Here is a 17,013-nt window from a genome sequence, read left to right as displayed (position 1 = left end):
AAAAAAAAAAAAACAGAATTAGCTCGCCTGGGCGAGCATGTCTGCATCAAAAGTTTAAAAAAGGGGGAGGGGTGAAGCTTCATTCACCCCAAAATCCTTCTCCCACATTCTAAACACCCCAAAGCTACGGGATTCACAAAAACTAGTATCCCTAGGTCCTCATTTGCGCCTTTTTGCTTCCATTTGTTGCATTTTGGTTCATCCCTACAAGTAAGTGCACTTTCCCTTAATTCTTTGGCTCTCCATTGATGTGTTTTAGTGCCTTAGTTGCTTAGTTTTTTCAAATTTCGTGAGGCAATGTATAGGTGAATTCATGCTTGTTTGTTGGAATTGGGGGGTTGTATGGGAGGGCCATGGGCCAATTGTGTACTCTGAAGCGAATGGGCATGTCGCATTGCCCCCGTGCCTCATTTTTTCATGCCTTAATGGCATTTGTGCATGATTTTGTGAAATTATGCTTGTGGAATGAATCGATGCATGTGTGGTTGCCATGTTTGAGTGTGTAGACTGTTTGTAGAAGCTAGAATAAGTGCCAAGAATATAACATAGGCCTAGCTTTTTGAGTCTTGAATGTAAAAATGCAAATGAGAACATGTTTGCAAAGTTCCCCTTTGACTAGCACATGGTTTGGGCTGCATCATGTTGAATATTTTGCGTTCAGATGGTGTGAAAATGTTTTTCACAATGTACATGTATATATATATATATATATACAGAATAGGTAGCAAGAGAAAATACCTTTAAAATAAAGCGTACATATGTTGAATAGGTAGCAAAATGCTTCTCAAAATGTGGATATATGATATGAAATTGTCTTTCCAAAATGTGAGTAGGTAGCATAAAAATTTCTCTTTAAATGAATGTGTATATGCGTGAATATATAGCATGAAAATGCCTTTTCAAGAATACAAAATATATGTGAATAAAATGTGGACATATAGCAAAAAATATATATATGCTTTTCAAAAAATGTGAATAGGTAGGGAAATTCCTTTCAAAGATGCTAATAGTTAGCAAAAATCCCTTGCAAAACAATATGCATGTGTGTAGGTAGCAAAAATATATATATGTATGATAGGTTGGTTGCAAAAAATGCCTTGCAAAATGTATACATATGGAATCATGAAAATGCCTTGCAAAATGCATATATATGAGTCATAAAAATGCCGCTCAAGATGTGAGTAGGTAGAATAGAAAGAATACCTTTCAAACAAATATGTATACATGTGGGTGCATATCATGGAAATGCCTTGCAAAATGTATATATGTATATAAATATGTATCATGAAAATGCCAAAAAATGTGTGTGCGTATGTATATGGTTATGTAGCACCAAAAATTCTTTTCAAAATGTAGGTATATGTCATAAAATGCCTTTCACCAAGATATATGTATGTGCATGTATATAGATGTGAATCATAAAATGGCACGCATCAATGCGTAAGTTTTTTAATTACACGTTGACGTTTGCGATGTTAGAAAGAAGTGTGCAAGGGTGCACCATTTTAGTTTGATTGGCCTTTATTGTGATAAATTGATATTTCTTGTAAACTAACTTTATAAATGTGTCCTTGCAAGAAATGGCTCGAAAGAAGCTCTCAGCCAAGAGGTCCAGGAAGGATGCCACTGGAGAGGGTTCTAGTGCGGCCCCATAGGCAGATGAGGACTTTAATAGACACTGGTTTTGAAGTGCGGAACACCAGCAATGGTTTGAGGCCATTAAAGGCTGGTCGTTCCTCATAGAGGCAAGTCTAGCTGAGGGATGAGGAGTATGTTGAGTTCCAAGAGGAGATAGCCTGGAGGCAATGGGCCCAGCTTGCATCACCCATGACTAAGTTCAATCCAGAGATAGTCATGGAGTTTTATGCTAACGCCTGGCCTACAGAAGAAGGAGTCAGAGACATGCACTCTTAGGTGAGGGGCTAGTGGATTCCTTTAGATGAGCATGCCATCAATCAGTTTCTTGGGCATCCACTGGTCTTGGAAGAAGGCCAGCATTGCGAGTTCAGCCAGAGAAGGAGTCAGGCTTTCGACTTTGATGAGGAGGCTATAAGTCATTGGCTATGCGTTCTGAGGCAGAACTTTGCCCGGAGCGTAACGGGGAGACGGGTGCAGATCATGCACACTAGCATGACCACCATCATGCAAATCTAGATGATATTGCTGCTTAGCAACATTCTCCCCAATGACCATAACTCAGACCTCCCCCTGCCGAAGTGTCAGTTGGTTTATGCCATCCTAACTCAGGTGAGTGTCCACGTCGCCCAGCTGATCTCTGATTCTATTTACCAGTTTGCAGGGATTACGCCTCTGAGACACCCAGTGAACTCGAAGAAGTCCAACAGGGCCCTGGGGTTTCCTGCTCTGATTACACGCCTCTGCCAGTTCTATGGAGTGGTGATCACCCCCACCAAGCTCATCTGGCCTCCCATTAGTAGGGACTTCATCGAGAAGTACTGCATACCTAGGCAGGTGCAGGGTCAAGAGCCGAAGCAGCCAGTTGCAGATGTGCCCTCGTCGCCTCTAGAGGAGGTACCATCTCTGAGGTCCATCTCCGATCACTTGTGGAGAATAGAACTTCAGATGCATAGGTACATGCAACACGTGACAAGCCAGCAGGTAGCTAATCACAAGGGGCAGGTGCAGCTGAATGAGAAATTTTACCGTTACAACATGCACCAGCAGAGTCAGGACTCCAATCCTTTCCCTTGGCCTACCCCCGAATAGTTTGGGGCCACGGTGGCCTGGCCCGGCCTAGAGACGAGACCGATTTTGAGACATGGGTAGGACTCGTAGGGGCCCCTAGGGATGATGGAGAAGCTCAGGAGGATGACGACATGGCTGACGTGTTGGATTTCTTCACTTAAGGAGGTAGAGTTGCACGGCCAGGGCCACCGAAAATTGTGATTTTATTTTTATTTGATGTTATTTCTTTCAATTGTTATTTTTTTATTTCATTATGATAAAACTGAACTAGGTGTTGTTATTTCATTGTGATAAGAGTGAACTGGGTGTTATTGCTTTCAGTTGTTATTTCATTGTGGTAAAACTGAACTTGATATTATTGCTTTTAGTCATTTTTTATCTCATTTTGACTAATTTTAACGCTTTTAGCATATTTTCATATGTACTTTGCGATGGTTTGTCTGAAAGCCAAAGAAAAATAAGGGGTCTTGTGTATTTTCATTCGCACACCTTTTATTCCTTTAGATAAAGTGTAATCTCGGATACCAACTTTCCCTGGGTTACAAACCTTTTCTAAAACAAATTTTGCTTGAAAGAAATTGATTGAAAGAAAAAGCTAAGAGAAAGAAAACTAAAAAAGCCAACACGCTTTTGAAAGAAAATGACCGCCAGTTCACGGGTCGGAACACAGAAAGATTTTTGAAAAAAAATGTGTGCACCTGAAGGGTGAATGCAACGAAAGATTTTCCTGAAGGCCTAAATGGACTTGGATGTGTGCGTAACTTGATAAAAGAGCATTATTTAGAAACACTGGTTTGACTTGAACGAGGGAAAACAAACCTTAAGCCTTATTGTTTATATGGCCACAAAGCTGTATGAGTGTCCACATGGATGTATGCATGATCAGTTTTGCATAAATTTCTAATCATCATTGTCATATATGTGTCATGGAAATGATTTGGGGCATTCCCTTATTCTTCAACCACTGGCTAAACAAATATACCGACATGCATCATGTCCCACCATCCGTCGGCCTTGAGCCAAACCTCAACATTTTGGCCATAACCTTGACCTAGGATGGAAATTTCCAACCTTACCATTGGAAGAAAGAACAGAAGGATCTTCCCAAAAAAAAGGGACTTCTTTTACCTTGGGTTATAAATGTGCTTCAAAAGAAAAGAAAAGAAAAAGGAAAGGAAGAAAGTCAACCAATCAAAGATTGGAGAAAAGCAGAAAAGAAAGAAAAATATAGAAAAGAAAAAATAATACGATGACATGGTTAAAACTTGGTTAAAAGCAAAAAGAAGGGAAATAGTAACAATAACTTGGTTAAAACCCGAGGGATGCATGAAGCAATCACCTTCTTAGTTACCAACCAAATCTTTGTGTCCACTCGTGCTCCGTGCCGAACTAAAGAGAAAAAAAAAGGAAAAGGAAAAAACAGGAAAAGGTAAAGGCCAAAACACCCAAAAGCCAAAGTTCCCACCAAAATCTAGCTTTCAAAAAGTCCTATTGATCCATGATTATGCATATTATCTTTGATTTGATAGGAATTGACTTGCCAAGTCAAATCATGGCATGTTAATGGTTCGAAATTAGGATGAAACACTTGCCTATGTAAGATTTTATACACTATGAGCGATTTTCCTCTATTTTCAATTGGACCCAGTGCTTTCTTCTAATGTTCTTTTAAAGATGAAATGCAAATGTCCTAATTCTCATTTGTGGTTATGGGAAATTCTATCAACATGTTTTCCTTCCCCAGTAGTCACATTGTTTTTCGTCAAAAATATATGTTGCTCTGATCGGTCTAGAGGTTTGTTTCTTTGCTAAGCGTGTTCGCGCTTTAGTGAAAGGCATGCGAAGACAAATTATGGTCATCCGCTTCCTTCGCCATCTAGAGACAATCACGTCCGATGGCGCGCAGAGACAAATTATGGTCATCCATTTCCTTTGCCATCCAGAGACAATCAAGTATGTTGGCACGCGGAGACAAATTATGGTCATTCTCTTTCCTTTACCATCTAGAGTTTTTCATTCTAGCAAACATGGGATCGAATCAAGCACCCTCTTTTAAGAAAAGGTTCTATCATATCAAAATCAAAAGCCTAGGAGGCTGGTTTGCAAGAGCTAGGGCAACGGATGGGTCAACTCGAGCGTCAAGCCTTCCGCAAGATATATGGAAAGATCTGTGATTTGGCTATGATATAAGTGTCTGCTGAAGCCATTGCATCCCTCGCTAAATATTACGACCAGCCGCTAAGGTTCTTTATGTTTGGGGACTTTCAATTAGTACCAACCGTAGAAGAATTTGAAGGGATCTTGGGATGCCCGCTAGGAGGAAGGAATCCGTATCTGTTTTCTGGGTTATACCCCTCCATGGCAAGAATAGCCATAGAGGTCAAACTCTCAACCCACGAAATGGACCAAGTAAAACAAAACAGAAATAGGGTGGTTGGGATACCAAAGAAGCACTTGGAAGAGAAAGCGAAAGCTTTGGCGGATAAAGGTCAATGGGCTACATTCATTGATGTTTTAGTGTTATTGGTGTTCGGAGTCATCCTCTTTCTAAATGTGGATGGGCTATTGGATCTAGCAGCGACCGATGCTTTCCTTACTTATCACCACAGCAAGGAAAGTCCAGTTGTTGTTGTTTTGGCTGACGTCTATGAAGCATTTGATCGGAGATGCGAGAAGAGCAGCGCAAGGGTTGTCTGTTGCACACCCGCTCTTAATGTATGGCTGGTCTCTCACATCTTTCGTCATGAAAGTAAACCCATCTGTCCCCTAAAAGGTTACCGCATGTGTGTCGAGAATGGGAAAGCAAATTGGGTAGGGGCATCTGTTAATTGGTTCCCCCGATGGAAGGAAGGAGGGGAAGAAGTTTTGTCTTCATGTGAAGGGTTCCCAAGCGTCCCCTTGATGGGAATGATGGGTTGTATCAATTATAATCTCGTACTTTCCATAAGACAGTTAGGTTATTCCATGAGAGGAGCGCCATCAGAAGAGAGTACCACGTCTTTCATCGCACGAGGCTTCAGTGACCCCAATGCAAAAACACTTCAAAGAGTCCGGAAGGCATGTAACGCGGTGCAAAGAAAGGATAAGGAGCTCAGAGGAAGCAGCAATGGGATCATCAGCAGTTATTATAAGTGGCTAAAGGCTAGAACGCAAGAGATGAATTGGCTCTTAAGGCTAAAGATTTCAAGTAAGGAAGAGGTTGAAACCCTTGAGGAGAGCGAAGAGGTGCAAGCCTTGAAGGCGAATCTTGAAAGAACCCAAGTGGTCAAGGAAAAGTTCAAGACAAAAGCCATCAAGGTCAGGAAGGAATGTGACGAGCTGAGGGATGTCAACATGGCCACGACCGAAGCATTAGAATGACAAACGAAGAGGTCCGAAAAGGAAAAATGGGGTCGAAACAAGTTTCGAGGGGCTTTATGGGGCAGCAACAGCGAACTCAAGCTTCGAAGGGCCAAAAGAGACCAGTCAAGAGTTGAAGGTATGGTATTAGAGGACAAGTTGAAGGCTTGTCAAAGGTTAAAGAAGAGCTTGTTCGAATAGTTGAGCAGGACAGAAGAGAACATGTGGGCTATCATTGACTAGTATAAACTGAAGCTAAATCTAGCTACAACCCATGAGCAAAGACTAGAGGACGAGTATGCAAAGGTATCGGTCCTGCAAGCGGAAAGGGAAGCAAGGGAGAGAGTGATAGATTCATTACACAGAGAAGCTATCATGTGGATGGATAGGTTTGCTTTCACTTTGAATGGAAGTCAAGAGCTCCCAAGATTGTTAGCCAAGGCAATGGCGAACGTGTACTCGGCTCCCAAGGAGGTTCATGGGTTGTTCGATTATTGTCAGCATATGATCAAGTTGATGTCCCACATAATTAGGAACCACTTAGGCATTTGTATTTAGGCTTTGACTTCAACAAGATATACAATATTGTGTCTTAATGAAAATGAGATTTGATTCAACACTATGTCTCTACTAAAACTTTTGCATGAGTCCAATACTTCGACAACTTATCATTGTCATGCATTCATGTTTAGTCCATTATCACATTACTCATTGCATTTTGTTCTTTTAGTATTTATAGTCTACAAGTAGACACCATAACCAAAAAAGACAAATAGGTTTTATGGCACCCCTATCAAACCCATGCTAAAACTAAAATCATGAGTGAGATAGAAGAAGTGAAAGAGCAAATGAAGGCCGATATGGAAGCCATGAAGGATCGGATGACCTCCATGATGGAGGCCACGTTAAGCATGAAACGGATGGTGGAAAACAACACGGTCGCTGTCGCCACCACCAGCACCGCCACTGAGCCGGATTCAACCCATCCATCTTCCATAAACCAAGCAAACTAGCTGATCCCGGACATGGTGGGTCAAGAAGGAGAGGTGTTAAGAAGCACGAGCGGTCCCCACATGGGGCAAAATAGGAATGCTTTCCCCTATGGCTTACCCCCCAACTATACACAACCCAATGCCATGCACATGCCCAACGAGAACGCTAGCCACATTGTTCCCGTTCCCTTTGAACGCCAGCAACCCCAGCCTATAGGGGACACTCGTGAAGAGCCTCGGGATCATGCTCAGGTGACCTTGAACCATACCCTACGTTTGCCACTGAGGGACCAGCGTATAGTGGTATGCCTCAGCCTAATGCCACAAGGGCTCCTCAACATCACCCGTTGCAACCCCTGCATTTCTCGGTAAGGAGACTGCCTCTAGTAGTGGAAGGAAGGGAGAAATTGGATCTCATCGAGGAGAGGCTACAGGCCATCGAAGGGACTGGTCATTACTCGTTTGCCGACATGGTAGAGTTATGTTTGGTGCCTGACGTCGTTATCCCCCCAAAGTTCAAGGTGCCAGATTTTGATAAGTACAAGAGGACTACTTGCCCCAGGAAACACCTGAAAATGTACTATCGGAAGATGGGGGCATACTCTAGAGATGAGAATCTCTTGATGCATTTTTTCCAAGAAAGCTTGGCCGAGGTGGCGGTCACCTGGTATACAAATTTGGATGCTTCCCGGATCCTCTCTTGGAAGGACTTGATAGTTGCCTTCATCAGGCAGTATCAATATAACACCAACATGGCTCCTAACAGAACCCAGTTGCAAAATATGAGGAAGAGGAAGCATGAGTCCTTTAAAGAGTAAGCCCAAAGGTGGAGGGACCTGGCAGCACAAGTGGCGCCCCCCATGATGGAAAGAGATATGATAACTATGATAGTGGACACACTGTCAGTGTTCTACTATGAGAAGATGGTGGGTTACATGCCCTCTAGCTTCACAGATTTGGTATTTGCGGGCGAGAGGATCGAGGTAGGCTTGAGAAGGGGAAAGTTCGATAATGCCACTCTTGGCAGCACGAGCAATAGGAGATTCAGAGCAAGTGGGGCCAAGAAGAAGGAAGGAGATACCCACGCTATGACTTCAGCTCCTACTTGGCCTAAATCCCAACAAACCCCTCACAACACTTACCAATATTCCCCACACCAACCAAGATTTTCCGCCCATGTCAAAAACCCTTCCAATCCGGTGCCCGTCCAGCAAAGAGTGCCCACTCAACGCAAAGGCCTCCCACACAATCTCACCCCGTCAACAACTCCAATCCCAGCACAAGCGCCAATCCAGGAAGGAATTTTCTAGTAAAGAAGCTTGTGGAATTCACCCCGATCCTGATGTCATATATTGACTTGCTACCATCCTTGATCACCAACCAGATGGTAGTGATGAACCCCAGGAAGATCTACCAATCTCCATTCCCTCGATGGTACAATCCAAACACAACCTGTGTTTATCATGGAGGTGTCCCGGGGCATTCAATAGAATAATGTGTGGCTTTCAAACACAAGGTCCATTGTTTGATTGACGCGGGGTGGCTGACATTTCAAGATGACATCCCAAATGTAAGGACAAATCCTATTGCCAGTCATGGGATCGGCGGTTAATGCAGTGGAGGAATGTGGACCTCGGGGCCGAAGCAGATGGAAGATGTGTTAACCTCTAGGAGGTTCATATTAGAGGTGTTGCACGAAGCGGGCATGATTTGCCTTGTCGGGGGTAAGGGAGATTCTTGTTTGATACATCTGGGAGTGTCACACGATGTAGAGGCATGCTCAGTGGCAGAGGACCTGCTACAGGGTTTGATGGACAAAGGCCTGATTGGGGTTTATGGCACGAGAAAGGAGGGAAAGGATGTGTGCATGGAATCAGTCGATAAGAGCCCGAGCAAACCCAAGCAATTGGTGATCCACTTCACCAGGGATGCTGCCATGCATATGCCCTGAGGCTTCCAACCTATCCCAGTCAAGAAACCTGCACTGTTCCCCTACAAAAGTGACAAGGCGGTACCATGGAGGTACACCACACAAGGACCCGATGAAAGGAAGGACGCGTCCGTTATACACGCTAAAGATGATCTATCCTTCGCTAAGGTCACTAACATCTTTGGCACAAGTAGCATGACCCGTAGCGGGCAGATCTTCGTGGCACCCGAACTATTGGTGCCATCCAAGGACCCAAGGGGGAAGGCAAAGGCGGGCATGGAAGAGAGCGATAAGGCAGACTTGTTCGACGGCCGGCAAGTGCACCAGATCGAGCAAGTAGTATAAAATGGTAAGAATTGAGTATCGAACTCTCGGGGAACTTGTGTTACTTGGTAAAGTTGTGGTTCAGTAAATAAGTGCCTTTTGATGAAAGTTTGGTGCGTGGTATGGACAAGTATGTAAACTAAACTATTCAACAGAAAATCACGTGAGTAGTGGTGTGTGAAGACAGATAAAGAACATGTTGGTCTTCCTACTGGATAACTGGTGTTACTAATGATGTTCTCTACCTAACAATGTTTCTGTGTTCTATGTTGTCTCCTGGACTGCTAAACTCCGATGTCTCGTGCATGTTTAGCCTAATCCTAATCAAGTATCATCCTCAGATCTCTCTTGTTGGACTAAACTTGACCAGGACTGCATTAAGACATGCATACCAAGAACTAGACTACCATACCTCGATCCCTCGTGAAAATACGATAAACTAGCCTCGTCCTATCAATTTCTAAGGATCAAATCATTTCCCAATGTTGAATGACCCTAACTGAGCATGCATCTACGTGATTAAGGCAAAAGCATACTAAAAATGAAGTACTGATAGCACAGAGAACACATGCAACCATAGGAGTTAAAAAGTATAAACATAACAACAAATAATCAATTTTTTTGCAAAAAAAAAATAGGGTTAAGCTCGCCTGGGCGAGCATGTCGGACGTGGTTTATTAAAAGAGGAGGGGTGAAGCCATTTCTTCACCAAACTTTCAAAAAACGCCAAGTGCCTACGGTGGTGCTCCAGTCTAGCAACCTCGAGCCTCCATTAGTGTGTTTTTGCCATCATTTTTGCACTCTTGTTCATTTTCTACAAGTAAGTACCACTTCCCTTCAAGTTTAGGCTTTCCATGGTGGTATTTTGGTGCTCTAGTTGTCTATTTTTTGCAAACTTTGTGAGACAATTTATGTGTGAATCCATAGTTGTTTTCTTTGTTTGGGGGGGTGTATGGGATGGCCATAGGCCTATCTTGAAATTTTGGTATGAATTGGCATGTCATATTGCTCCCATTCCTCATTTTTTTCATGCTTGAACATGCGCCCACCAACTGTTCAGTGAAATGTCTCAATGGCCTTTGCATGTGATATTGTAAAGTTTGAATTGTGGAATGAATTTGTGCATGTATGGCTGCCATTTGGGGTGTGTGGAAAGCTTAAGATATTATAATAAAATGCCAAGAGCGTCACTTAGGCCTAGGGATCTAAGTTTTTTTTGTCTTGGATGCAAAAATGCATGGGTTGCATGAATATGATAGCATGTTTGTTTGGATTTTAGACTAACATTTGAACTTGTTGTATCATGGTGGGCACCTTGCATATAGGTAGCATAAAATGCCTTTCAATACACATACACACACACACACATGGATATATGTCATAAAATACTTTTCAAAATATATATATGCATGGATATACATCATAAAATGCCTTTCAATATATATATATATATATCATAAAATGCCTTGCGAAAAAAATATGTATATATGCATGTATATAGATATATATCATAAAATAGCACATGCACCAATGTGTGATTGTTGTCTAAATGCACGTGACACTTGCATTTGGTGGAAAGAAATGCGCACCTTTCAAGTTTGTTTGGCTTTTGTTGTGATGATTGGTATTTCATGAAAATTAACTTTGCAAATGTATCCTCACAGGAAATGGCACCAAGGAAGCTCCCAGCTAAGAGGGCAAGGAAAGATGCCACCGGAGAAGGTTCTAGTGCAGCCCCATAGGTGGATGTGGAGTTCGACGGACATAGGTACCGAAGTGAGGAACACCAGCACCGATTTGAGGCAATTAAGGGCTGGTCGTTCCTCAAGGTTAGGCAAGTCCAATTGAGGGACGGAGAGTATGCTGAGTTTCAGGAGGAAGTTTCTAGGAGGCAATGGACTCAGGTTGCGGCACTCATGGCTAAGTATGATCTCGAAATAGTCATGGAGTTTTACGGAAATGCCTAGCCCGTGGAGAAAGGAGTCAGAGACAAGCGCTCCTGGGTGAGGGGCCAATGGATCCCCTTCGATGAGGATGTCATTAATCAGTTCCTGGGGCATCCATTGGTCGTGGAGGAGGGCCAGTGTTGTGAGTTTAGCTAGAGGAGGAGTCAGGCCTCAAGGTTCCATGAGGAGGCCATCAGCCAGCTGCTGTGTGTTCCGGAGCAGGACTTTGCTCGGAGCATGGCGGGGAGATGGGTGCGGATTATGCATACTAGCAAGACCACCCTCACACAAATTTGGATGATGTTGCTACTCAGCAACATCCTCCCCAACAACCATAATTCTGACCTCCCCCTGCCGAAGTGCCAGCTGATCTATGCCATCCTGACCTAGGTGAGTGTCCATGTAGCCCAGCTAATCTCAGACGCTATATATCAATTTGCAGGGATCACACCTCCTAAACACCCAGTGGACTCGGAGAAATCCAACAAGGCCCTGGGGTTTCCTGCTATGATCATGGGCCTTTGCCAATTCTATGGAGTGCTAGTCACTCCCACCAAGCTTATTCGGTCTCCCATCAATAGGGCCTTCACAGAGAAATATTGCATGCTTATGTAGGCACTGCAGCAGCAGGAGGGCCAACAATAGCCAGCTGCAGGTGCACTGCCGCCACCTCTACAGGAAACACCATCCCTGGAGTCCATTGTCACTCACCTATGGAGGATAGAGCTCCGGATGCACACGTACATGCAGCATGTGACTAGCCAGCAGGCGGCTAATCACAAGGGTCAGGTGCAGCTGAATGAGACCTTCTACCAGTACACACCAGGAGAGCCAGGACACTAGTCCTTTCCCATGGCCTACCCCCGAGTAGTTCGGGGCCACAATTGCATGGCCTGGAGATGAGCTCAATTTTGAAATAGGGGCAAGACCCACAGGGGCCCCCAGGGACGATGATAGAGCTCTGGAGGATGATGAATTAGATTTTATCTGTTGTCTCATTTCGATAGGACTGGACTCTATGTTATCTGATGCAATCCTACCCCGCAAGGGCATTGGATAGAAAACTCCAAGTAGATTGGGCCAGAGATGCAAGAGAAGGCCCTTGGGTTCTTATAAGCCTTAGGGTAGATTTCTGGCCCATGGGCTAAGTACGAGCCCACTTATCTTTGTAAATATTAGATTAAGGTTTCATTATTTTTGGGCCTTGTATTTAGGGCTCCATAATGTAGGTAGGGTACCCTAGAAATATAGGATTTTTCAGCCCTTGTATTTTAGGGCACCTAGACTAGCTTTTGTATTAGGGGTAGTTTTGTAATTTCACATGCACTAAGTGGATATTTGATGTGTGTGGTTGGAAATAAATTTAATTGAATTGATAGAAGCCCAATCCAATTAAATTTTAGAGGGGGAGGTGAGCATTTGCTTACTACACCCCATTGCCACATCATATAGTCACACTTTGTGCATGTCCTTCATGATTTTCATGCCTCATGACACCTAAGCACACTTAGTGGAGAATCTTGGAATTGATCTTGGATTAGTGGGCTGAACCATAACTAAAATTCACTAATCATAATTAGTGAAATTTTGGCTCCAAAGTTTGGCTCCACAAATTCAATTTTAAATTCAAGTGAAATTTGAATTTCCCTCCAATTTTGTGTGACACTTAGGCTATAAATAGAGGCCATGTGTGTGCATTTTTTTCAACTTTGATCATTTGAATATTAAACTTCAGATTTCAAAGCTCATTTAGAGCACAAAATTTCGTGCTTTTCTCTCCCTCTCCCTTCATTCATCTCCTTCTTCCTCCAAGCTCTTATCCATGGCCTCCTATGGTGGTGAGCTTCTTTTAGACTCATCTTCTCCTTGAAGTGGCGTCTCCTCTCTCTCTTCCTTTCTCCATTCCGCTGCCATTCATCTTCCAAGAAGCAAAGGAATCCATTGATGAAGAAGATCCTAGGCCTACAAGCTCCCATGGAGCTTGCATCATTATCGCTTTTAGTTTTATTTGTTACCTCGTTTCGATAAAAATTGTTGGATCAAGTGGCCTCAGAATAATTAAGAAGGTGGAGTTGAATTAATTATTCCTAAACCTTTACTAATTAAAAAATTACTCTTCTAAGGCTTTTACTTATGTTGTTAAGAGAATATGGAGTAGAAGAGAAACTTAACAGAAAGTAAAAGCGGAAATTAAATGCACAGCGGAAAGTAAAAGAGTAGGGAAGAAGGAAACAAACACAAAAGAGTTTTTATACTAGTTCGGCAACAACCCGTGCCTACATCCAGTCCCCAAGCGACCTGCGGTCCTTGAGATTTCTTTCAACCTTGTAAAAATCCTTTTACAAGCAAAGATCCACAAGGGATGTACCCTCCCTTGTTCTCTTTGAAACCCTAGTGGATGTACCCTCCTTAAGAACTGATCCACAAGAGATGTACCCTCTCTTGTTCTCAGTCAAACTCAAGTAGATGTACCCTCTACTTGTACCACAAAGGATGTACCCTCCAATGTGTTGAGACAAAGATCTCAGGCTGTTAAACCTTTGATACTTTGTGAATGGGGATACAAAAGAATTCTCAGGCGGTTAGTCCTTTGAACACTTTTGTATTAGGGAATGGGAAGAATCAAAAGAATTTTTAGACTGTGTCGTTTTGAATTCTTTGACAAGGGAGAAGGGAGACACAAAAGAATTCAGGCGTTTAGTCCTTTGTTCTTTTAAAAAAGGGAGAAGAGAGACACAAAAAGAATTCAGGCGGTTAGTCCTTGGCAAATTCTTTTTGGCAAAGGGAGAAGAGAATGAAGAGGATGAATAGCACAAGTTTTCAAGGTTTAGAAAACCAGAAAACTTCAGAAAGCTTTTGGTACAAAGAAGAAGAAGAAGTTCAAAGAGATTCAAGGCTTGTAAAGGATTGATTGAATAAGTGTAAAAGTGTATTGAAAAGCAATCAAAGCCTTGCTTTTATAGACTCTTCATGTCTGGCCAAGAGGACCATTTAGAAGAGTTATAACTTTTAGAAAAACTAATTTGAAAAAGTCAAAAACCTTTTGAAGAGTTACATCTTTTGATTTATTCAGAAACAAACACTAGTAATCGATTACCAAATTAGTGTAATCGATAACACAAAGCTTTTATGTGAAAGGATGTGACTCTTCACATTTGAATTTGAATTTCAACGTTCAAAGGCACTGGTAATCGATTACCAAAACATTGTAATCGATTACAGCTTTTTGAAATTAATTGGAATGTTGTAAATTCAATTTAAAAACTTTTTCAAATCCATTTTGCTACTGGTAATCGATTACAACAATATGGTAATCGATTACCAGAGAGTAAAAACTCTTTGGTAAACATGTTTTGAGAAAAACCATGTGCTATTGAATTTTTGAGAAAAACCTTTTCATACTTATCTTGATTAAGCCTTCTCTTGATTCTTGAATCTTGAATCTTGAATCTTGATCTTGATTCTTGAGATCTTGAACCTTGAATCTTGATTCTTGATTCTAAACTTTCTTCTTGAGTCTTGAATTCTTCTTGATTCTTATCTTGAACTCTTGAATTGTTCTTGATTCACTTGAGTTGTTCTTTGATTGATCTTTGAGCTTTTTGTCATCACCTTTGTCATCATCTTTTGTTATCATCAAAACACCTTTGAATCACCTTTGATTCTCCATGAAGCTTTGCTTCTACAAAACTGACTCTATGTTATCGCTTTCAGCTTTTGTTATCTCATTGTGGTGAACTTTGTTGCTTCTAGCGTATTGTCGTACTATTGCATTGTGATGGTTTGTTTGAATAAAGAAAACAAAAAAAGTCTTGTGTATTGGTTTCTTTTTGTTCACATGCCTTTTGTTCCTTTGGTAAAGTGTAGTCTTAGGTAACAATTTTGCCTAGGTTACAAACTTTTTCTAAAAAAAACTAACTAAAAAAAACTAAGAAATAAAACTAAAAAGCCAACGCCCTTTTGAAAAAAATGATGACCGCCAGTTTTCCTTAGAAAATTCACGGATCAAAACACAAAAAGGTTTTTGAAAAAAAAAAGTGCACCTGAAGGGTGAACGCAATGAAAGACTTTCCCGAAATGCCTAAATGGACTCAGATGTGTGCATGACTTAATAAAAAGAGCAGTTTCTGAAACACTGGTATGATTGAATGGGAAAATAAACCCTAAGCATTAGTGTTTACGTGGCCACAAAAGCCTTATTGTTTATTACTTTCTTTTATATATTTTCTTTTTTAATTCTATTTTTCTCTTTCTGTAACTCAAATCCACCCCTAAACTATTCTTGATATAATTATTCATTTGGCTCTTATAATTATATAATTTTTAGGTTTTAGTCCTTACACTGAAAATTACTTATTTTAGTTCCTAAATATACACACTTTTAAATTTGTATTAGTATATCGGTTGATATTCGACCATCCGAATAGCCAAATAGCCCTCTTTGACCAGCAGTTATGGCATACCTGTTGGAAAGGCATTCGGCCAACCAAATAGCCTTACAACCCTTGGAGGCCAAAAGGACCCTTTTTTGTACATATGAGGTATTCAGTTGACCGAACACTCGGGCACCCACCTTTGCGCACAAATTAACTTGTAGACCCATAAATGGTTAGTGACACATCCCTATACCCTTACTTGAGAGTCTCTAGCCTATGAGGTCCTAAGTATTCGATTAGTCAAACTCTCGGGTGCCTATTAGTAAGTATTAATAGAAGGAGATAAAGTGACAGAGGCATCTATTGACCCTTCAACCAGTTGAATAGTCGAACACCCTATTTGAGTGGTTGAATAGTTGAATACTTAGTGAAAGGACAGTACGCCTTTTATGTAATTAACTATGGCTTAAACCACAATTAGAATCATATTGGAAATTAGTGCCATAAAATAAATTTAACAAAGGATTAGCTAAAATGATAATCATCCACAAAAGGCCATAGGTCCAATGTCCATTAAGGTATTTATAAATAAGAACAAGATTCCCTAAGTAACACATTGTTGATTCACATTTATTGCATTCTTTCATTATTGTTGTGTGTCGTGTCTTGACTTGCATTGGAGTGTCTTTTATAGGTACTCTACCCTCTAGAGGACCAAACAACCGAATACATGGATTTATTTTATAGAACTAAGGTTAGCAGATAAAATATTTTTAGATTTACAAAAAAATCTTTCTCATAAGATAAAAGGTATCACATAACTTTAATGTTTTCATAGTCACAGCATAGATAAATAATAATAATTTAAAATACATTGGCTCTCTAAAGGTCAATTAGAATCCACAACTAAGCTACTAAAATTAAAAGGCATAAGTCCAAAGAGGAAATAAATATAAGTCTAGCCCCAATGTCACAACCTATCAAAGCATTTACAACCCATCAAGAAAACATAGAATAAACATATTCTAAATTGAGGTTCAAGCCTCTCTCCAAAAGGCATACTCAACATGGTATTAAATCTCAACTGCAAATGGTAGTCAACCTAAAGATAAACAAAAAAGAAAGACAGGGGAGTGAGATACATCTCATCACAAATAAGAAAGTTAGGATTTAAAAACAATGTATCATTACACATGCAAACATTTTTACCATATATAGTCACACAATCATGTACATTCTCATAAACACATGCATTATGAAGCAAATTTATCTTAAGACTCTAGATGCATATGGTATTGGTAAAACACTTGAGAAAGAAGCCTAGTAGGGCATGCAATTGACAAATTTCCAACCCATGGGAAACCCGACAACACACTCTCACTAAGACGAGATTGTCGATG

At 41.2% G+C, this 17,013-nt stretch overlaps 1 protein-coding gene across 1 annotated transcript; it reads left to right on the top strand.

The window, feature by feature from the left end:
- Positions 1-5,064: 5,064 nt before the first annotated feature.
- On the top strand, positions 5,065-6,066 carry LOC102666625 (uncharacterized). Its single transcript, XM_006598472.1, has one exon. It carries the CDS (start codon positions 5,065-5,067, stop codon positions 6,064-6,066), a length of 1,002 nt encoding a protein of 333 aa, XP_006598535.1.
- Positions 6,067-17,013: the final 10,947 nt, after the last annotated feature.

Source organism: Glycine max, chromosome 15 (assembly GCF_000004515.6).
Source record: "Glycine max cultivar Williams 82 chromosome 15, Glycine_max_v4.0, whole genome shotgun sequence".
Lineage (NCBI taxonomy): Eukaryota > Viridiplantae > Streptophyta > Magnoliopsida > Fabales > Fabaceae > Glycine > Glycine max.
This window is presented reverse-complemented; position numbering and strand designations above follow the sequence as displayed.

Excerpts from the sequence above, each read along its gene's own strand:
- LOC102666625 (XM_006598472.1), top strand. The coding sequence starts at position 5,065 with ATGGCAAGAATAGCCATAGAGGTCAAACTCTCAACCCACGAAATGGAC.